This window comes from Stomoxys calcitrans, chromosome 2 (genome assembly GCF_963082655.1).
Source record: "Stomoxys calcitrans chromosome 2, idStoCalc2.1, whole genome shotgun sequence".
In the NCBI taxonomy this organism is placed as follows: domain Eukaryota; kingdom Metazoa; phylum Arthropoda; class Insecta; order Diptera; family Muscidae; genus Stomoxys; species Stomoxys calcitrans.
In genome coordinates, this window is record NC_081553.1 from 159,309,948 (window position 1) to 159,333,044 (window position 23,097).

At 42.5% G+C, this 23,097-nt stretch overlaps 1 protein-coding gene across 3 annotated transcripts in view; it reads right to left on the reverse strand.

Annotated features, from left to right (window-relative positions):
- The window catches only part of LOC106091648 (YTH domain-containing family protein), a 61,597-nt gene that overhangs the window by 12,555 nt on the left and 25,945 nt on the right, over positions 1–23,097 (reverse strand). For 2 of the 3 annotated variants that reach the window (XM_013258238.2, XM_013258240.2), the window contains exon 9: positions 12,249–13,161. In XM_013258238.2, coding sequence (XP_013113692.2) covers positions 12,249–13,161 — 913 coding nt within the window. Of the gene's footprint in view, positions 1–12,213; positions 13,162–23,097 lie in introns of all 3 variants that reach the window. The other variant, XM_013258239.2, reaches the window with a different exon arrangement.

The following is a 23,097-nucleotide window of genomic DNA, read 5'->3' on the forward strand; positions in this document are numbered from 1 at the left end:
GCTTTTTTAATAAAACTTAGAATGAACTTTAATCAAATATACTTTTTTATACTTTTTTTCTAAAGCAAGCTAAAATTAACAGCTGATAACTAACAGAAGAAAGAATGCAATTACAGAGTAACAAGCTGTGAAAAAATTTGTCAACGCCGACTATATGAAATATCCGCAATTACTTTTTGGGCAACCCAATATTTTCACAAAGTGGATGTGTTAAGAAACAATTTAAGTGCTAATTTGACTCATTTCGAAACCAAATTATCCCGTTATCTTTAGACCAATGTGGTCCAATTTTTTAATAAATTTCAAAAGTTTCACAATGGCAAAAAAGATTCACGTTTTTTTTTAATTTTGAACATAGTGTTCTTTTTTGACTTCCAACTTCTAGAGCCCCTGGAAGCCTCAATTTTCATCCGATTTGGCTGAAATTTTGTACATGGTGTTATGTTATGACTCCCAACAACTGTGCTAAGTATGGTTCAAATCGGTCAAGACCATAATATATCTCCCATATAAACCGATCTCCCGATTTGACTTCTTGAGCCCTTACAAGCTGCGATTTTTATTCGATTTGGCTGAAATTTTACATATAGTGTAATGTTATGACTTTCAACAACTGCGCCAAGTACGTTCCAATTCGGTCTATTTACCCTATATACCGTATTTTATGGTAAATTTTCAAAAAGCTCTCCTAAACAAAAACTTCGCATCGGCGTGTAAATTAGTTACCTCCAAAATAAAAAAGCTTTTTCGATTTGTATTATTTTATATTATTCTCTACAAAATAATATGAAGTATCAAAATTGTAAAGCTCTTTAATTAGAATGACATCGAGATCGTCCTTATCTATATCTATCACTTTGTGAAAATGGAAATAAATGATAATGCTTTCATGGCCAAAATCATCGAAAACTTGAAGGAAATGGGAGTATTTTTTTTGAAAAATTTTGCAAAGTTTTGACAAAAAATATTTTTCATATTGAATCAACCAGTACTTTTTACTGTGTCTAGTTTCGTAGAAATCTCGGTTTTAATTCAGGGGTATACTTTTTACTACTATATACTACTAACGAACAGGGACCCGACGATGGAACCATTACCGACTATATAAAAAGTCGGAAGACTAGACTAGGCAATGAGCCTAAAACGATGACATCAGGCAGTGCAGTGACAGGAATGTCAATGCAGTCTTAAGAACAGGGAGCAGACGATGACATCATCACATACTCCCAAGATGTCCATTTACTGGAGGACCAATGATTGAGGTAATCCAGATAAACCTCCACCGGAGCGAGACTGCTACACATGCTTTGATGGAGAAAATCAGCAAGATTCATATTGCCTTAATTCAGGAGCCATGGACGACCCGGAACAAAGTCTCTGGACTAAACCATATCAACTATCAATTATTCTATGCTATCACTGGTACTCGGCCGCGAACCTGCGTTATTTTTCATAAAAAATTTTAATTATATATTTTCCCCAGATAGGGAGACGGTGGAGCATACCTGGCATCACTTTATCTGCCTTTCGACTCTCCGACACCGCCACCAACGTCGGAGCTGCAACGGCTAGTGAGGAAAGCAAAACAGACAGGAAACGAGGTGCGATGAGAACTCTCACCTCATTTCGTGGGGTAGTACCAACACTAATAAGCGGGGCCAAGCCCTGGCAGAGTTCTTGAATACTAACGACCTAATAACGCTTAATATTGGTAACAACGCTACCTTTGTTAATAGGATTAGGGAGGAGGCATTAGATGTGACGATATGTTCAGAAAATCTGATCGATGAGGTTCAGGATATGAGGGTCTCCATGGAACACTCTATCTCTGACCATCGCTACATTAGGTTAAGAATAGCACGGCCAGCGCCGAATCCGATAACCTTCCGGTATAAGTTGAAAACCAACTGGACAAAATTCGAAAGGCTACTCAGAAGAAGACTTGGCAAGATAATTTAGATTGTCCAAGCATAGAAGAAACTGACGAAAATGTCAGCAGGATTACGACTGCACTGGTGGGGTCCTTTGGGAAAGGAAATCAGCCCAAGAAAACCGCTGGATGATCAGGGAGATTAGCAATATTGGGAAAGAGATCCGTAGACATTTTAACAGAGCACGTCGTAAAAAGCGGAAGTTTATTGGGATGTGTATTACACACGGCTCAAGGAATACAATAACATTACCAGAGCGGCAAAACGCGACAGCGTTAATGACGCCCCAAGTTAAAAAATTTTCTCTCAAAATCCCATGTCCAAACTGAAACTTTAGTAGACGATATGGGAGTGAGAGCAGAGACAACGGAGGACATGTTGAGGCTTTTGATGAAAACCCATTTTCCACAGGATACGAAGGGACTCACGAAGACACCGGAATCTTGGAATAATGAAGTTAGTCAAAGGTTTGTAATAACGAAATTTATGGTGAAGGAATCCTTGAGGAGCTTCAAACCACTTAAGTCACGCGGCTCTGATGGAAACCTTTCGGCGTTACTGCTAAAAGAGGCAAACTGTCTGGCCAAAATATTCACAGCGTGCCTACGACTTTCATATACTACGAAAGCCTGGCAGGACGCAAGGGTGGTGTTTATAACCAAGCCAGGCAAGGCAAATTATGCGACACCAAAGGCCTACAGACCCATAAGCCTTACGTCCTTTCTACTCAAAACCATGGAACGTATTGTGGACACTATGATAAAGTATATGACACCCAACGAACTGCTTAAAAACAAACAGCATGCCTATGTCAAGGGAAGGTCGGCGGAGAGTGCCCAGCACGAGGTTGTGTATAAAATAGAAGAATCCTTCGATGCCGAAACGTACACACTGGTATGCATAGACATCGAGGGGGTTTTTAACAATGTGCGGACCGACACAGATCCAATCCTTAGACCAGTACTGGGTGGACCCGGTCCTTAGAGACTGGATAAACCATATGCTAAGGAACAGGTGGATAAATTTGGTTGTCCCATGGCATTAATATAAGGGGGAAATTGGCACAGGGCATGCCACAGGGAGAATGGATTGAGGATGGGAGCAGCTCATACCATCGCGGTATAATCACGGAATGCGTGAAGTGGTGTGATGCTAATGAGAGGACGTCGAGGGTGAACATCTTTACCGACAGTAAAATTGCCATAAGGGCAATAACAACCAGGTGTATGTCCATAGTGACATGGGCGGATTAATATCTGCACCCTCTTTTCAACCTAACCTAACCTATATACTACTAGGGGTATACTATACTACTTGTCTAGGCCAAAATGGGTTAACAGTACGCATTATTCGTATTTTTTTACATCTCGTCTCGTCTTTCTCTAGAGTACTAAATCATGTTAATCAATTCAGTAGATCAAAAGTTATGACCCCCTGAAGATTGGAGAAGTCAAAAGTACTATGACACCCTATATCTCACCCTGTATTAAAGATAAGCACCCACGGTAGTACTTTCCTGAAAGCTTATCTAAAAATGTCTAGAACATTTTGAAATGCTAAGATCAACAGATAAAAAGTAGTAGACTTATTTTCAATTTGTTACCGTTTGGCCCTCTGTGTAACGTCATTTATAATCGGCGATAATAGATGGGGATAAGCTGACTTATAAACATTTTTCTCCATACAAAATAAGCAAAAAAATCCGCTTAGGGGGTAAATAAAATAACCCTATTTATTCGATGATTAAACGTTCTGAAATGAAATTGAATTAAAATTACTTTTTTATTATTCGCCGGTTAGGAGAGATACGGGCTGATTGACTATGAGAATGAATATCACTAAAATGAAAGGTTTTGTTGAATACAAAAAAAAAGTGCCAGACATACATGCGGATCAGACACTAGACAAACACACCAATAGTGGACGTGTCGGTGGTTGGTTAGGCCACCATCATTGCCAAAAATTTTCAGTTAAAAATTACTGATTCAAATATTTTTTAGAAATGATTTTGAAATTTTTGCAATTTTCAATTAAAAAATTAATTGATTCAATTAATTTAACCTGAAATTTAGTATTTTTATCTAGTATTAGTATTTAATCTAGTATTTTTGAATTGAATCTGAAATTCAGTAATTTTCAATTAAAAAAATTAATTGAAAAAATTCCACAATGGTGCTTAAGTAAATTAGATTTATGTTCCAGGAGGTATACATCCGCCTACCCAAAATAGGAATTAATAGGAATTTTCAAAAAATTTCACTCATTTACAAGTTAGAAGTTACATAGTCCTCTATATGGATGGTTCAAAACTAGACGACCAGTGGGGGAATTCAGTAGTGTTTTAACGAAAATCGTTTAGTCAAGAATTTGGTATTCAGTAGCCTCTTTCAACGATAATCGACATCGTTAAAATCAGCCGTTTTCACAATCAGCCAGGACATTTTGTTGTTGTTTACTTTAACGAAATAAATAAAGTTTTATACGAATAGATTAGTACTTTTCCTAAATAATTACGCATTTTATTTAGTTTTGTGATGTTTTTAAATTAATAAAAGAAGAATCTCCGGCTATGAGAAGAATTATTTGTTTTGTTTTTGGGTAGAGTTGCCAAATAGCAAAAATAGATAACAATTTCCGTAAATGAGGAATTAAAGAATAACATAATCGTTAGTGCAAACGACGACATATTTAACTAAACGATGTTCGTTATACGTTACAGAATTATGGCTTTGGGGTGTTCTCTAAAGATCTAGAACTGGTCATATCGAAAAGATTACGCGACCACTACAGTGTGTACCGTTTAGATGGTGGCAAGGAAAATTGTTTGGTCTACAAAAAGATATAATGGTAACGAATGTGCTTTTCATGCCAACTCTTGAATGAAGCTTACTGTCTATTTGTATATAAACTAACGAGGGATTTACCGTAAAATTTTAAGGTGGGAGTGCAATATAACATTTAAAATGTAAAATGTCTTTCAAGAAGATAGTGAACCATTTGGCCCACTATTGTTGTTAAATATTTCATAGTTAATTAATTATTTCAATTATTGTTATTAATTGTAAAACACCCTAATGAGTAGCCCATTGTAATTATCTACATTGGCCATTTTTGTGGCTTTTTGTTACATGTTTTAAATGAATAAATAAAAAAAATAATAAGTGTTTTTGCCGATGAGCCTAGCGGTAAACTTGAGACGGACGCACATTTAGAAACCTTCGATAAGGCCTAAAATTCAACCCCAAAACAACCTCTACTTTGCATTGAATCTTTTTCACTTCACATTCACTTCATTCAAAAACACCTTAAATAAGGGCAATTCTTAGCTATGAATTCATCTTGTCTTTGCACAAGTAAACAAAAGAAAATACAAACAAAAAGCCAGTCGACACATATTAGGCTTTTGACGACGTCATGGTTGTGCGATAACCCATCGACTTAGCAAACAGAGGGTCAGTGGGTCAAATACCGGCGAATGCAAATTATGTTTTCGAAAATGTAAACGTAAAATAAAAATAAAATTGTCATTCTAAAAATAGATTTTCAGAGACAGAGAAAAAGAGAAAAATTTTTAATTTAAGTTGTCTTTCATAAGTAAAATTGAGAGAGCATTATTGTTTTTTCTTGTTGTCCTACACGTTCAAAACCTTCTTCTGCATTCGGCCTTCTGTAAGCCCTACTTTTAGATATGAGAAGCGAATGCATTATAATTTTGGACACGCCTTGTTAAATAGCAAGTAGGGAAGCCTTGTGGCCGTCGGCGCACCGGATTGACCCGATGGAGTCGATCGTCGGTAAAGGCTGCCGCCTCAATGTACAACACACTGCTACAACAACAACAAGGCCCCTGACATGTCTTGTGTCTACAAAATAAAGCCTTTTAGAAGCAATTTTTACTCCTGAGCTTTCCCCCTGGTTTTTTTTTGCACACACACACAGCTACCGTTTAAAGTTATGAGCATCGAAATTAATTCGCATGCTTTGTAAAAGTAAGTCTGTCACTTTTAAACAGACGGAGACGGACGTGCTGTACGTCACAGATAAAAACAATCTTCGAAAATAAAGAAGTAAGTGCAAAAAACAACGGATTACTTCTACGTCGCTCGACAACACTTGATGTCTCACTCCCCTTCTAGCCAGACACTCGTCTGAGTCGTGCTTATTGCAAATAACACATGATGTCCGACGATCAAATTGAAAAACACATGCACTGAACGACTAAAAAAACGTTTGGGCAACTCTCACTCTATTGTCATATGAGTGTGTGTTTTTAGCTAACTTTGTTTTTAGGTGGTATGCGTAACAGAGAATTGCTTTGGCAAAAGTGGCTATTGATTGTCAAATTTTGGGTCTTATGAAGTTCTCTGATTCATACATGGCACTGGCGGCTTGGAAGCAGTAAGGTATTAATAAGAAATTGATGAATGGAATACGCCTTGATATATGCAGTTGTGACAAAGGAGGGAAGATGATAAGAAAACCCTTTCCGAAGGCATCATCGGGCCAATCCGGTATGTACAATCGTGTTGTTCAATGAGGCAAGGGCTTCCGCCTCATCAGAAAATTTTTCAGCGATGGTTATCCCCTTACTAATGCATTCAACATTTGTGAGGTATCCTGCCATGTTAAAACTTCTCTACGCGACACGCCGTTCGGACTCTGAATAAAAAAGGAGACCCGTTATCATTGAGCTTAAACTTTAATCAGACTGCACTCATTGATATGAGAGAAGTATCCCCTGTTCCTGAGTAGAATGTTCATGGAGCGGCCCTCGGTAGCCGAGTTGGTAGCGTGTTTGAATTACGAGCGCAGGGCAGCCGGTTGTACGCAATCCCATGGCAGCCGGTTGTGCGCACCGGATTGACCCGATGGAATCTTCATCGGCAAGGGCTGCCGCCTCAGTGTACGTGTTCATCTTTTTTCGTCATGGGAGAGGCACATCCCGGAGTGCCTTCTCCGTATGCTTCTGGTCCGTGCCGGGATTGAAAAGAACCCCGGACCCTGGTTCTGTTCCGTTTGCCAGAACCGCCTTCATCATCGGTCAGTGTCGGTGAGGTGTAACCGGTGCTTGGAGTGGGTACATTTCCGTTCTTGCTCTGGCCTAACCTCGCTAATGGAGTATAGTCATACTGGCTATGTCGCTAGGTGCTGTGCGAACATAGCCAGCAGTGGGTCACAAGCGTCGCCGTCGTCGCCTTCGGCGTCCTCGTCGTCGGACTATGTGACCCCCACGACCTCTCCCGTACGGCAATTTATGCAACGACAGCACCCTAGCCCTACTATTGCCAGGCCAGTGTCGGGAAATGTAGCGTTCTTGCAGTTAAACTGCAATGGACTGCGAGGCAAGATTGATGAGATTGTAGATTTTATGAGTCGGAAGAGCATATCGGTCGCAGCGATCCAGGAGACAAAGCTGACTAACACCTGCAGCTTGCACAGTTGTCACGGCTACAATGTGCTACGTAAGGATCGCTCAAGGAATGGAGGTGGGGGATTGGCCTTCGTTATACACCATTCCGTGCAGTATAGACCTATCTCGCCTGCGCTTGACGCTAGTGACCCATACATGGAATGTATGGGGGTAGCAGTCAGGTCCGGTACTGCCGAGATAGAGATATACAACGTGTATATACCGCCGGTTGGTAGCTGTGTCCCGATTAATGGCCAGGCCTACAGCCCCGACATTAGTGGGTTGCTATCTAGCCATAGTCGTCTGGTTCTGGGGGATTTTAATGCACATCACTCGTCATGGCATTCTCCCCTAGGTAACGACCAGCGTGGCATAGCTTTGGCAGAGCAGATAGATAGCTCCACGTTTTGCACGGTGAATGAGGATGCCCCCACTAGGATTACGAGGAGGTGCAGCAGCTCGCCAGACATCTCAATCGCATCTCCTGAGTGACGTATCCTGGCAAGCCGTCATCTCTTTGGGGTCGGACCACCTTCCCATAATCCTCACCATCGACCGACCACCCGACTTCATAACCTCTGAGCGCCGGACGTTCATCAATTACAAGAAGGCCAATTGGACTGGCTTCAGAGAGTATACCAATCGCCGCTTCAATGAACTGCCACCCCCCTCTGATGTGCTTGTGGCCGAGAGGAAATTCCGAGACATCATCAACGCAGCAGCCGCTCGCTTTATACCAGCCGGTCGAATACACTAAGTGCGACCCAATTTCCCGGCGCAAGCAGTGGTACTCGCAGACGAGCGTGATGGGATTCGTGCTATGGACCCCGCTAACCCCAGAATCAGCGAGCTGAATCTGGAAATAAACAGGGTAGTCAACGAACATAAGCGGAATTTGTGGCTGGAACACTTGGAGCAATGTAACTTAGGCACCGGTGCAGGCAAATTGTGGACCACTGTTAAGTCTCTATCGAACCCCGGTAGACGGGACGACAGGACCTCAGTCACTTTTGGCGAGTTAACCGTGACTGATCCGAAGAGATGCGCCAGGTTGTTCAACCGTCAATTTATTGTGCATCCCGAGAGAGACAGGGCAAGGAGGAGAGCCATTCGCCGTATTCGTGGTCTCCGAGCCGATGAACAGCCACCACAATTTACCGTGGGCGAAGTTACGAATGTCATCCGTGGCGCCAAACCTTCCAAGGCGTTGGGCCCCGACGGAATCTCTACATTGATGCTGAAGAATCTGGATTTACCTGGAGTTGAGTACCTTACCACTGTCCTTAACCTGTCATTGAACACTCTTATAGTTCCCGATGTCTGGAAAATGGGCAGAGTGATCCCGCTACTGAAGCCTGGTAAAGACCCGAGTTTGGGGGAGTCGTACAGACCGATCTCCCTTCTCTCACCAGTGGCTAAGACGCTTGAGGCATTACGCCTCCCGAGCCTCGTAGGAGAATTTCCATTCGCCGAGCATCAACACGGATTTCGGAGACTGCACAGCACAACAACAGCTTTGCATGCCATCACCACACACATTTGCCGTGGCTTCAATCAACCCAGGCCATATGATAGGACGGTCCTCGTGGCACTGGACCTATCGAAGGCATTCGACACGGTCAGCCATGCCAAATTATTTGAGGACATCGCCAACACGTCCCTCCAGCCAGGCCTGAAACGTTGGGTCGCGAATTATCTGTGTGGTCGCCAGTCATTTGTGGAATTTAGGGATAAGAAGTCAAAACACCGTAGAGTGAAACAGGGAGTTCCCCAAGGTGGGGTGATATCTCCGGTTCTGTTTAACCTCTACCTATCCTCCATCCCACCTCCTCCAGACGGCATAGAGATCGTATCATATGCGGACGACTGTACGATCATGGCATCAGGCCCCCCACCCATTGATGACATCTGCGATAGGTTGAACGTCTACCTCAACGAGCTTGCCTCATATTTCGCTGCAAGAAATCTGAAGATATCCGCCACCAAATCTTCAGCCACACTGTTCACTACAAATACGCGTGAGGTGAATTCTGAGCTGACTGTGATGGTCGATGGAGAAATGATTCCGACCATCAAGTGTCCCAAAATACTTGGCGTCACATTTGACAGCTCCTACATTTTCTCCCCACATGCCACAGCAATCTGCAATAAAGTCAAAAGTAGAAACAAGGTCCTCAAGTCACTCGCTGGGAGCACTTGGGGTGCAGACAAAGAAACCTTGTTGACCACGTACAAAGCAATTGGCCGGTCTGTGGTAAGTTATGCAGCGCCAGTGTGGTCACGTCAACTTTGTGACACGCAGTGGAATAATATTCAGATCTGTCAGAATGCCGCCCTCCGAACTGCGACGGGCTGTCTCCTTAGTTCTCATGTGGACCACCTCCATCAGGAGACAAAGATCCTACTAGTGCGAAGACATAACTACATGCTGTCTAAGCAATACCTTCTGGGCTGTTATCGCAGAAATCATCCAAATCATCATCTTGTGGATAGATACCCACCGCCCAGAAGCCTTAACGTTGATCTACACGATCTAGAGCGTGAGGTCCAACGCTACAAGAGAGAACCTCTAGATCAAGCGGCATATCAAGCGGGTCTGAACAACATTCATGCAGACACGGTAGCAGACGCGTTAATTGGCTACCGGGTGAATGTAGTCCTTGGAGAACGACCGCCACCCATTGCACCCGAAGAAATCGACCTCCCCCAGCAAACCAGAGTGGTTCTGGCTCAATTACGTTCCGGCAGATGCAGCCGCCTCAATTCCCACAGAGCTAGGATTGATGCCGACGTACAAGATGTATGTCCCGATTGTAACCAGGGACCGCACGATACACGTCACCTGTTTAACTGCCCGGCCAGACCTACTCGACTCAGACCCAGATCCCTGTGGACGCACCCCATCTTAGTCGCGGAGTTCCTGGGTCTTGACACTCAACAGAATCAAGCAGACGAAAGATAGTACACAATAAACTGCTACAACAACAACAACGAGCGCAGGGGTCGTGGGTTCGATTCCCGCCAGAAGCCTTGATATGTCGCTACTGTGCTATCACAGTGGACTTAAAATTGTCTAAGTGAGTCTGTAAAGGACTGCCACTCTTACCTAACCTAGTATATTTATAAACCAACTCAAGCATTTGAACGAAACGATAAAGAGAATCTTGTGTGCCGATTGAACAAAAGTATTTATGGCCACTAACAGTCTGGACTATGTTGGAATCAACGAATTTATTTAGTGCATCACAAACTCGGATTCAGAAGGGGACATACAGAGAATTGCATGTATGTTAAAGAAGCTGATGGGACTTACATTTATGTGCTTTACTATTTCAACTGAAACTCCATCTACGGATTGAAATTTAAAAAGATTCCGACAGACTCTTTTAAATGTCCTCAGCTAGATATATTGACAAAATGATAAAGAAATATGATATTGCTAACTCAAAGACATCAACTATTCCAATGAATACAGGCTACTTTAAGGATAGAATCCGAAGATTTCGAAAATGAGAACATGTATCGAATAGCCATTGGATCTCTTCTTTATCTTGCCGGAAGTACCAGATCCGACAATTCAGTTGCTGTCAAAGAAAGATTGGCATTAACATTTGTTTCGATATCTGAAAGGTATGCGAGATGGAAAACTTTGTGTGAGAACAAAAACCCCAGTATATTGGGCTGGGGATTCCAAAACTCGAAAATTAACCAGTATACCTATTCAAATCTGGGCAAGCTATCATTAGCCATGGTAGCCGGCATCAAAACACTGTCACTCTTTCACCGTCAATCCCATGGCAGCCGGTTGTAACTACCGGATTGACCCGATGAAGACCTTTATCGACAACGACTACTGCCTCAGTGTACAACAACAACTCTTTCATCGTCCGAAGTGGCATTAGATTCACTTGCAGAAGCAAACCAAGAATGATTTTTGTTTGCAATTGGACTTGACAGACAATGTTGTTGTTGTTGTAGCCACATTTGCATTTGGATGGGGTGATCCTCAGCAAGCTCTTATAGGCGAACAAGCTCATTCCAGCCTATACGACCAATCGCGGCGGGAATATGATGATCTATTGGTTATTTAAATGCGCCAATTACTCGACTTGTCGTACCGAGCATCATAGGCACTCAGTATTTAGGCAAGAGCCAGTGCCACCCGGTCTCTCCCTGAGACTCTGCACTTGATACCGCTGATTGTCCGCGACTTCAGTTGCAGCTGAAGACAATTAATGTTGTCTGAAGATTTTAGAGACAGAAAAGATCAATTCCCGCAGCAAGTATATCGATACCAAATATTTTTATATGAAAGACAACAAGAATTTTAACGATATAAGTTACGAATAAATAAGCCATTAGGAAATATAAAATTGAGTACTCTTCGAGCGCTTGGAGGTTTATGTTATTGAGAATGGGTGTTAAGCTGCTTCCACACGATATGTATTGTCAAAGATAGCAAGTGTGAAAGTTGTACATATCGTATGATACGTACGAAAAATATAATATGAAAAATTGGTTTTTGAATAAATATGCAACTCTTAAAGCGCGCTCTTATTTCATCGAACATACATGCAGACACATGACATGGCGGCTCTAACAGTAGGTGGGTTAGAAATTGGCGAAGCGCAGAAGATCGATACGCTTGGAAATCGTGTTTTTATGGGATTAAGTAAGTTGCAACCTTATAACTAAGAGTAAAATAATATGCATGCATCCCAGAGGCTCATAGTGACTATATATTCGCCTTGTTGAGAATGGACATGCACACACATCTGGCATTTTAGGCCTTAAGATGCAAATATATCGGCTCGGTAATTTGTAGTTCAAAAATATCTTAGAAAAATGTCTTAAAAAAAAACATGCACCAACATATGTTACTCTGATAAATTTGGATTAATATTGACTTTTTGGGTTTCTCTTGCTCCGGAACGAATTCGTGAAGAGTCGTTTTTAGCATGCTGTTCTTCTGGAAAGTCCCGCTCTCTATTACTGTGTTTAGATGACGCTCTATCATCTGTTCTTCGGCTGTAGTCATACTTAGGCATGTGCCTACTGGAATTATTGTATTCATTGTTTTCTCTGTCAGCTTCGGTTTCTCTAAACTCACTACGGTCTCCGCTTCGATAGCTGTCGAAACGGCGATGGTCATTATACGAGTTGAAACTTCCACTACGGTAGGAGTTGTTTCTTTCACGGAAAGAAGATCCGAAATACTTTGGGGGTAAGCCCCCACCACTTCGACCATCACGGTCCCGATCACGATCACGATCATCATTTTGGCGTGAGTTATAGTGAGGTCTAGCTGGTGGACCATCATAACTGCCTAATGGTTTCTTTGAGGAAACCTCTTCTTCTTGTTTTTTCTCGTAATGATAGAAATCGTCAAAGATGGATGTAGTGTGCTTGTAGGAGTGTAGTATTTGTAGAACTTCTATTCCCTTGGCATTGGGCACTTCCTGCGTGTCACGGGAATTGGTCACAGGCTTATTTTCATTGTTTTCTAATGTTATGTGGCGCAATTTGTTGTTGGGCACATCCTTCACGTAAATCCATTTAACTTTGAATTTTCCCTTCCACTTATCTTGTGACCATACACTCGATGTTGAGTTATAATCAACGGGAGTCATCATTTGAGCCATCCCACAGAAATGACCAGATCCATTGACCGAAAAAAACAGAAGAATATTACCGCCATCCTTGTGACGTTCTTTGAAGGCATCATCAAGTCTCTTATTTCCGTGATCTGTAGAGCACCATATTTCGTACTTTATACTACGGTGAATGTCATCTTCTGAATATGATTTAATGACAAAAAACCTGAAAATACATGAACAACATATGAGGACATTAAAAAAAGTCGTATATGATAAGCAAATAAACTTAGAACAGTTTAAAAAATTATCATTCTTTGCAACCACTTCAGACTGTGTGGCGGGCTTACAGGAGCATTAAAAACTGCATTTAGGGTAACTAGACAATGTTTTCAAATAAACTCTTTAAAACATTAACAAAACATTTACCTAAAGGAATCGAGCGCAATAAGTTTGTTTCAGCAGCTTTAAGATATATATTTTTCTTTCTTGAAAAACTAGCTGCTAAGATCTGCCAAAGCAAAATTGTTTAAATGATTTCCAAATCCTTGAAATTGTCAAATTTTGTTTTTTATCCATAAATTGTTTTGATTTTTGGCCAATGCTGATGAAATGTAAGATATCTTATTTTTTAAACATAAGATATAAGCTTAAGAATATGCGACTGCGAAATGCTGGACGACCACAGCTTTTCTGATCATCGTTATATTAGTTTCAAGTCTTGGAGAAAATACTGCAGAAGTGGTCCCTCGGCTAAACAGAAGAAAGGCTGATTGGGATAAATTTCGGCACAAATTCTGTACGTCTATCCCTTTTAGTCCAGAAAAGGAAGTGGTGCCAAGCCAAGCCAAGGGGCAAACAGCGGCCGCCATGGTGGACATCAAAGCTGGTTGGTGCAAGGAAGGACTGCAGTAAACTGTTTAACAGAGCAAAAGCCACAAGAGCACCACACATAAGGCTGAGCTAAGAAAATATAAGGGCGAGCTGAGAAAGGCTCAGAACAAATCCTGGGTAGAATTTTGTACCTCCGTGGAGGATACATCTTAGGCTTTTAGTCTAAGGAAAATTCTGCCCTCGAGACCTATTGCGGTGGGGTATATTCAGAAATATAACTACGAGTTTATACACATTTCCGGAGAAATTCTCCAACAGACAACGTGGCGCCAGAAGAAATTGTCACTGGTATGCATTCGTCGGAGATTATTAGGGAAATTGTGTCAGAGCCTAAAGTCCTTTGGGCGATAAGAAGTTTCGACTCCTTTAAGTCGCCAGGCCCTGATGATGAATCACCGGTTGAACTACAAGCTGACGGCAAGAGATTTTCGTCCTTTTAGTCTGTCATTCTTTGTGCTGAAGACTCTTGACAGGTCAATAGAAACTTAGCTTAGGGCAAAGCTCCCCTGGAGATCGCCTGTCACGGCAGCAGCATGCATATAGTAAAGCCAAATCCACTGAAACAGCTCTTCGCGACCTAATTGGCTACATAGTCAAGGAATATACAATGGTAGCATTTCTTAACATTGAAGGTGCTTTCAATAATGTAAAACCGAAAGAGTTGGATTTTCTAGGCTTCAACTCTACCATAAGAAAGTTTATTAATAACTTACTTACTAAAAAAAACATTACGGCAGGCTTGGGATTTGTGGATCGAAAAAGATGGATCAACAGAGGAACACCTCAAAAAGGTGTACTGTCTCCGTTACTCTAGAATATAGCCATTAACAATATATTGTTGTCTCTGGAAGAGAAAGGTGTAAAAGTGGTCGCGTATGATGGTGACGGGGCAATTGCAGTTAGGGGAAAGTTTCCCAGCACTCTTAGAGAAGTACTTCAGGAAGCAGCGACGTGGGCTACGTGCTGCAGCGAAGTGGGCTATCGAATGTGGTCTAGGTATATATCCGTGAAAGACGGAAGTAGTTCTCTTCAGCAGGAGATACAAGTTGCCTACAGTGGCACCCGTCTCCTTGGGAGGAGGGAATGTTACATTTACAGAAAGCGCAAAATACCTGGGTGTTTTGCTGGACAGAAAATTGAACTTCAAATCCAACATTTTAGGAAGGGCAAGAAAGGTATCTCTTGCCCTATACACCTGTAAGAGTGCCATTGGCAAAAGTTGGGGTTTGGACTGCGCGTCATGCATTGGGTATATACTGCAGTTGTCATACCTATAATGCAATATGTTGTTGTGGTGTGGTGGATGATGACACGTCAAAAGTCTACCTACTGAATTAAATGCTACATCTAATGCCTCTGGACATTGTGGCTAGATAAATTGCTGCGACCACTGCCGTGAGGCTGAGGGACCTTTTTCTTCGGCTGAGACGCGTTTTGGTAAAAAGTTCTGAACCACAATTCCTGATAGAACCGATTGAAACTACGGTATCCCTGGCAATAGAAAATACATAGACTTCTATACGGATAGTTCCAAACTAGACGACCAGGTGGGCTTTGGGGTGTACACTAAGGATCTAGAACTAGACATATCGAAAAGTTTACCCGACCAATGCAGTTTGTATCAAGCGGATATCCTTGCAATTATGGAAATGTTGGAATGGCTAAGATATAATGTCATTACGACGATTGGCATAAAAATTTTCTCAGACAGCCATCAAATCTCTAGAGAACGTATTTTTTTAACACAAAAACCATCCTTGACTGTCGCTGATCTCTCAACGAGATGGTCGAACAGTTCAAATTTCACCTGTTCTGGGTGCGGGGCCACAGAGATATCCCAGGGAATTGTAAAACGGAAGAGCTTGCGAGACTAGGAACTACCTTACACATTCCAGAGAAACTGAAATCTGTGGGCATGCCTCAAGCGAAATGTAAGCTATGTTGTTAGGACCAGGCCCGAAGGACAGACAATGATAGATGGTCACAAAGAGTGGGCTGTGAGCATTCCAAAACTAATCTAATCTAGACTTGAAGAGATCTACCGCTTTGCTGTCACTGGCTAGAACAGATGTCTCAGTCATTGTGTCCTTCATGACAGGTCATAGTGTCCGTCATAACAGGTCATTGTATCCGCCATGACAGGTCATTGTGTCCGTCATGACAGGTCATTGTGTCCGTCATGACAGGTCATTGTGTCCGTCATGAAAGTTGCCAACAACGACTTTTACAGAAGCTGTCAGAAGGAGTTCCACTTTAGGTTCTCATTTCTTTGAGAACCTATGTGATTTAGAGGATGTGAACATTCGCAAGTTATTGGGCTTTTAAAAGCGATCTGGATGGTTCAACGGTAGGAGCTAGAAGGCATCTTTCTTCTTTTGTTCCTGTGGTATCACAATGGACGAAAACGTCTAAGTGAGCCTGATGGCAGAGTGCCACTTAAAACTAACCTTGTCTGGCTGAATAACTCAGAGCCAGCATTAGTGATATTTTAGCCACAGCTAATAATTTTTGTATTATGTTCTCGCCTTAATTTGAACCCAGGCATTCACTTCATGGCACGGCTGTGAGTATTTATCCCGCCTTTGTCCCCAAATTTCGAAACCTTTGCCCTCAAAAATCCCCAATTACAATGTAAGTTGCAGTTGAGAAAAACAGGCGTGTTTTTATTTGCTATTATTTTAATTTCAAGTTATCAGTTTATCATTAAATTTATCACTACAACAGATCAATGTTTTCTGGATTCAACTGTTGTTCGTGGCAAAATCAGAAAAAAATATTTTAACGACATTACCGTCATTTCTAAAGAAAGCATTGTTTATTTTCTAATAAACCAACCTTATCGTTCAAACACATACTCACCCAATCAGTCATCTCTTCTCAACAAACATAAGATCCAAATAAAAATGTCAAATATAGGCGAGAGTGAAAACCAAAAGCAAATACTCTCTGTAAGAAAATGCAACAAACCACAAGCTACACGATGAAATCATGGAGAAACTAACGGCATCAATCAAAAAGGGGAGAGAGAGGATCCACGTATGTCGGGAGTACGCCAAAACCACCAATGCATAGAACATCTGCAACTAATAAAAGCAATTTTGAAGGAAAGCGAGGAGAGTTGTCTCACATTTCAACGAGACAGACGGCGAAATTGAGGCCAAGCTGGTAAGTATGCAAGATCGGCAAAGTTGAAGAAACAATAAAACGTTATGTGAAAGAATTTCTGTGGTAGAGACGGCATGCAAAAAATCAAGAGCATAGGAGAAGAAATATTCTCATTGAAATTACAGATACAGAGGCAGGAAAGTTTATATGTTGCATGCAGGTCTGCGGAGTCGAGCAATTTTGATTCGATTCCGATTCCAGGCAAATTGCTCGACTCCGACTCAGACTACGAAGTTGACTCCGGGCACTTAAAAATGCTATATTGTATACCCACCACTAAACAATGGGGGTGAATATATAAGAACAAAGAATAAAAATTGAACCTGGGAAGGACCTACGGGATCTTGAGAATTTTTGACTCCTTTAACCCTGGGCAATATGGGTACCAAATAAAAGGTATTAAGGAGTAGACTACGGCGTTTTTTACAATTTTAATTTTTAGCCAAACTTTAGGATGAAGAGGAGGATGATGATGAGTATGAAGACATCACATCGTGGCCGTTAACGGGAGCCTATTAAATATAATCTTGAGGGCATTAAAATGTGATTGCCACATCCACGAGGCAATCCCTGGGTAGCGCCAACGACAATGCCCTCCTGGGAACATTTTGGGTCGCTAGGAATCGACCCAAAATGCCTCCAGAAACGGACTTCAGAATTTCTTTCCTGGGCTCAGAACTAAGGGTGTACCCTATAGTCACTTTTTTTCAAATTTCATCATTTCGTTTGTAACACCTCGAAATATTTATAATAAATATTTTCAATCGTCTGAGTATTCGAAGTCGATCTAGCAATATCCGTTCATCAGTTCAAGAAGTAGACGCAATCGCGATACCGTCGGAACGAATGAAATTTTGCGTAGATACTTCTCATTTTGGATCGTTTGCTGTTTAATATTGGCCATATTGGGTAGATTGATTTTAATTTATACAAAAAATTAAACTGAGTACTTAACAATTCATTCGTAGTACGTACGTCTGTAAGGTGATTAATGGGCCAACTTTTTCCTGAACTGGGGTTTCAAACTGTTCAAAAACTGAGCTTATTCAAAAAACGTGTCAAAGTTTTTAAAATTTTTAATATCAACTGCAGGATATACAGGATAAATAAGGAAAAACTAAAATGTGAAAATTTCACTGATACAATTTTTGTCCCGTGATACAAAATTGAATAAATTTTTTTTCAAATACATACACAATTTCTATTCTATTTGTAGCCGTTGAGTGAAGCGGACGTGATTTTATTTCGCTCCTCAAAAAAAAAAAAATAAATATATATTCGTATCTCGGAATAGGTACTACCTATTACGAAAAAAAATTTTAAAGCCTTTTGGAGTAGGCTAGAAATGGACTCCAAAGACTCAACATCTGCGGTGGTGGCGTCAGACCGCAGCATGTTGTCCTCCCCTCCTATAGGTGTGGGTACCTTCAAGCGCACAACTAGTCGTCAGACTAATAAATGAGGAAGAGACGGATAAACCAGAGGGATGCACAGTTCGTCCCCAGCCTTTAAGTAAAGGTGGAGTTTCTGACTCGGATTCAGACAGCGACTGTGTCAATGAAACAGTCATCGCAGCCGAATCGAGAGATGAGGGTATCGGGATGACAGCAGAAGTGTGCGATGGCTTTGCTAAGCTCACAAGCAGACCGAGAAAGCGATCCGGTACACGACGAAGGAGACAGAGGAGTATGTGCCGGCAGCGTAATCGGGCAAAAGTGCAGGATGCTGGAAGGGATAGAACTGACATTCCAAGCACTTCTACGGAAGCTGGAAAAAGAATCATATCTCCCGAAGAGCATAACACTGCTAAAATACTGAAGAAGAGCTCCCCGCTTTCATGTACTCTGGGAAAACCAAGCCAGCCATCTCGCAATGGAGACTCCAGACTATGTCCTGCGGAGGTGGACAAAGTTGGAACAGGAACGAAGGTAGCGCGCACGGCCCCTGAGTCTTCATGGAGGACTGTGACTTTCAAAAGGAGGCCACAGCCATCACCGAAGGGGAAGATGGTCGCTGAGAATGGTAAGGAGCCGCCCTCTTACGCTAGAGTGGCAAGGAAGCACAACAGAGATGAGCTGATTTATGCAGTCATCATCCGCATCCGGTAGGATTCCACCAGATCATCGGTCCCAAGTGGAGGATCTGGTTAACGATCGGATTTTTTAACATGTGTGAAACTCTGTAGAGGGTCCACCCATACAAATGATGAGCGGCGAGTTTAGAGGGGTTTGATCAAGTCAAGCCGATGATGGTACCATCACCTACTCCCAAGAAGCCCATTTACTTAAGAGTTGGAAGATCCTATTATTGAAACACCAGGCAGAACAGGGAATTGCAACCCAGTAAAGCTTAACGAACAGGAACCAGACGATGGAACCATTACCGACATTATAAAAAGTAGGAAGACTAGACTAGGCAATGAACCTAAAACGAACAGGCAGTGCAGTGACAGGAAAGTCAATGCAGTCTAGAGAACAGGGAGCGGTGAGATCATCACCTACTCCCAAGATGTCCATTTACTGGAGGACCAATGATATAACCCAGATAAACCTCCACCGGAGCGAGACTGCTACACATGCTCTGATGGAGAAAATCAGCAAGAGCAAGATTCATATTGCCTTAATTCAGGAGCCATGGACTACCCGGAACAAAGTCTCTTGACTAAACCATATCAAATACCAATTATATGCAATCACTGGTACTCGGCCGAGGACCTGCGTTATTTGTCATAGAAATTTTAATTATATATTTTCCTCAGAGTTGTCAACGTCAGATGCAACAGTGGTGAGATAGGGAGACGGTGGAGCATACCTGGCATCACTTTATTTGCCTTTCGACTCTCCGACACCGCTATCCACGTCGGAGCTGCAACTGCTGGTGAGGAAAGCAAAACAGACAGGAAACGAGGTGCGATGCGAACTCTCACCACATTTCGTGGAGTACCACAAACACTAATAAGCAGGACCAAGCCCTGACAGAGTTCTTGAATACTAACGACACACATGCCACAGCAATCTGCAATAAAGTCAAAAGTAGAAACAAGGTCCTCAAGTCACTCGCTGGCAGCACTTGGGGTGCAGACAAAGAAATCTTGTTGACCACGTACAAAGCAATTGGCCGGTCTGTGGTAAGTTATGCAGCGCCAGTGTGGTCTCGTCAACTTTGTGACACGCAGTGGAATAATATTCAGATCTGTCAGAATGCCGTCCTTCGAACTGCGACGGGCTGTCTCCTCAGTTCTCATGTGGACCACCTCCATCAGGAGACAAAGATCCTACCAGTGCGACATAACTACATGCTGTCTAAGCAATACCTTTTGGGCTGTTATCGCAGAAATCATCCAAATCATCATCTTGTGGATAGATACCCACCGCCCAGAAGCCTTAAGGTAGATCTACACGATCTAGAGCGTGAGGTTCAGCGCTACAAGAGAGAACCTCTAGATCAAGCGGCATATCAAGCGGGTCTGAACAACATTCATGCAGACACGGTAGCAGACGCGTTAATGGGCTACCGGGTGGATGTAGTCCTTGGAGAACGACCGCCACCCATTGCACCCGAAGAAATCGACCTCCCCCGGCAAACCAGAGTAGTTCTGGCTCAATTACGTTCCGGCAGATGCAGCCGCCTCAATTCCCACAGAGCTAGGATTGATGCCGACGTGCAAGATGTATGTCCCGATTGTAACCAGGGACCGCACGATACACGTCACCTGTTTAACTGCCCGGCCAGACCCACTCGACTCAGAGCCAGATCCCTGTGGACGCACCCCATCTTAGTCGCGGAGTTCCTGGGTCTTGACACTCAACAAAATCAAGCAGACGAAAGATAGAACACAATAAACTGCTACAACAACAACAACTAACGACCTAATAACATTTAATATTGGTAACACCGCTACCTTTGTAAATTGGATTAGGAAGGAGGTATTAGATGTGGCGATATGTTTCGAAAATCTGATCGATGATGTTCAGGATTGGAGGGTCTCCATGGAACACTCTTTCTCTGACCATCGCTACGTTAGGTTTAGAATAGCACGGCCAGCGCCGAATCCGATAAGCTTCCGGAATAAGTTGAAGACCAACTGGACAAAATTCGGAAGGCTACTCAGAAGAAGACTTGGACAAGATAATTTAGATTGTCCTAGCATAGAAGAGATTGACGAGAATGTCAACAGGATTACAACTGCATTGGTGGGATCCTTCGAAGATAGTTGTCCTCTTCGGGAAAGGAAATCAACCCAAGAAAAACCCTGGATGACCGGGGAGATTCGCAATATTAGGAAAAAGGTCCGCAGACTTTTTAACAGAGCACGTCATAAAAAAGCGGAAGTTTATTGGGATGTGTATTACACACGGCTCAAGGAATACAATAAAATTACCAGAGCGGCAAAACGTGCCTCCTGGAAGCCTTTCTGCAAACAGGTCGATAGCGTTTATGACGCCGCCAAGATAAAAAAGTTTCTCTCAAAAACCCATGTCCAAACTGAAACTTTAGTAGACGATATGGGAGTGAGAGCAGAGACAACGGAGGACATGTTGAGGCTCTTGATGAAAACCCATTTTCCACAGAATACGACGGGACTCACGGAGACACCGGAATCTTGAACTAATGACGTTGATCGAAGGTTGATAATAACGGAATTTATGGTGAAGGAATCCTTGAGGAGCTTCAAACCATTTAAGTCACCCGGACCTGATGGGATATTTCCAGCGTTACTACAGAAAGAGGCAGGCTATCTGGCGCCTCGTCTGGCCTAAATTTTCAGGCCTGTTTAGGACTTTCATATACTCCGAAAGCCTGGCAGGAGGTAAGGGTGGTGTTTATACCTAAGCCAGGCAAGGCAAATTATGCGACACCAAAGGCCTACAGACCCATAAGCCTTACGTCCTTTCTAGTCAAAACCATGGAACGTATTGTGGACACCATGATAAAGAGTATGAAATCAAATACAAACAGCAAGCCTATGTCTAGGGAAGGTCAGTGGAGACTGCCTGCACGTACACACTGGCGATATACATTGACATCGAGGGGGCTTTTAACAATATGCGAACCGAAACACTGATCCAATCCTTAGATCAGCACCGGGTGGACCCGGTCCTTAGAGACTGGATAAACCATATGCTAAGAAATAGGTGGATAAATTGTGTGTCCAATGACATGAATACAATATGGGTGACCACCATAAATGACCTATTACGGATGCTGACTGAGAAGGGATTTGATCCGAACAAGCTTTGCAGAAGGGACGAAAGGGTCTTGCATATGGCATATGACTGGGCTAGACCCAGAGGTCTCAATGTTAACCCAGAGAAAACTGAAATATGCCTGTTCACGAGGAAGATGAAGGTTGGCGAATAAAACGCACCACGTTTCCTTAATAAGACGATTTTGATATCTGACAAGATCAAATACTTAGGTGTGATCTTGGACAGGAAACTGAATTGGAATTGTCACATTCAGGAGCATACTGAGAAGGCTCACAGATGTTGGGCACTATGTAGACGGGCCGTAGGCTCGAAATGGGGCCTGAATCCTAGGATAGTCCACTGGCTCTAGAGGAGCGTGTTTAGACCAATACTTACTTACGCCTCAGTAGTTTGGTGGACTGATATGGAGAAAAAGTGCAACATAATGACCATACAACAGGTTCAGAGAACATGTCTTGGCATAGGCGGATGATGATGAGGACCATGCTCACAAGGGCACTGGAGACTATTCTAGATATCCGACCCATTGACATACAGATTAAATGTGAGCCAGTCACTACGGCTATGAGACTTAAGGCGATGGGAGAAAGGATTGAGGATGGGAGCAGCTCATACCATCGCGGTATAATCGAGGCGACGATAGGAAACCTGGAAGGAAGGGAGGAGGTTTCCGATCGGTTACCTGAGATGAACCTTGAAGTCGAGTGCGACGCACTGCTGCCATCGACACCTTCTTGGATTGACGGAACCCTAGTATTGCCATCTGGAAGATCATGTTACACGGATGGATCAAAGCTAGAGCTAGGGTCTGGGGGTTTACATTGAAAATCCAGGGACTGAGATCTATTTTAGACTGCCTGACCATAATACGGTCCTGTAGGCGGAGATCCGGG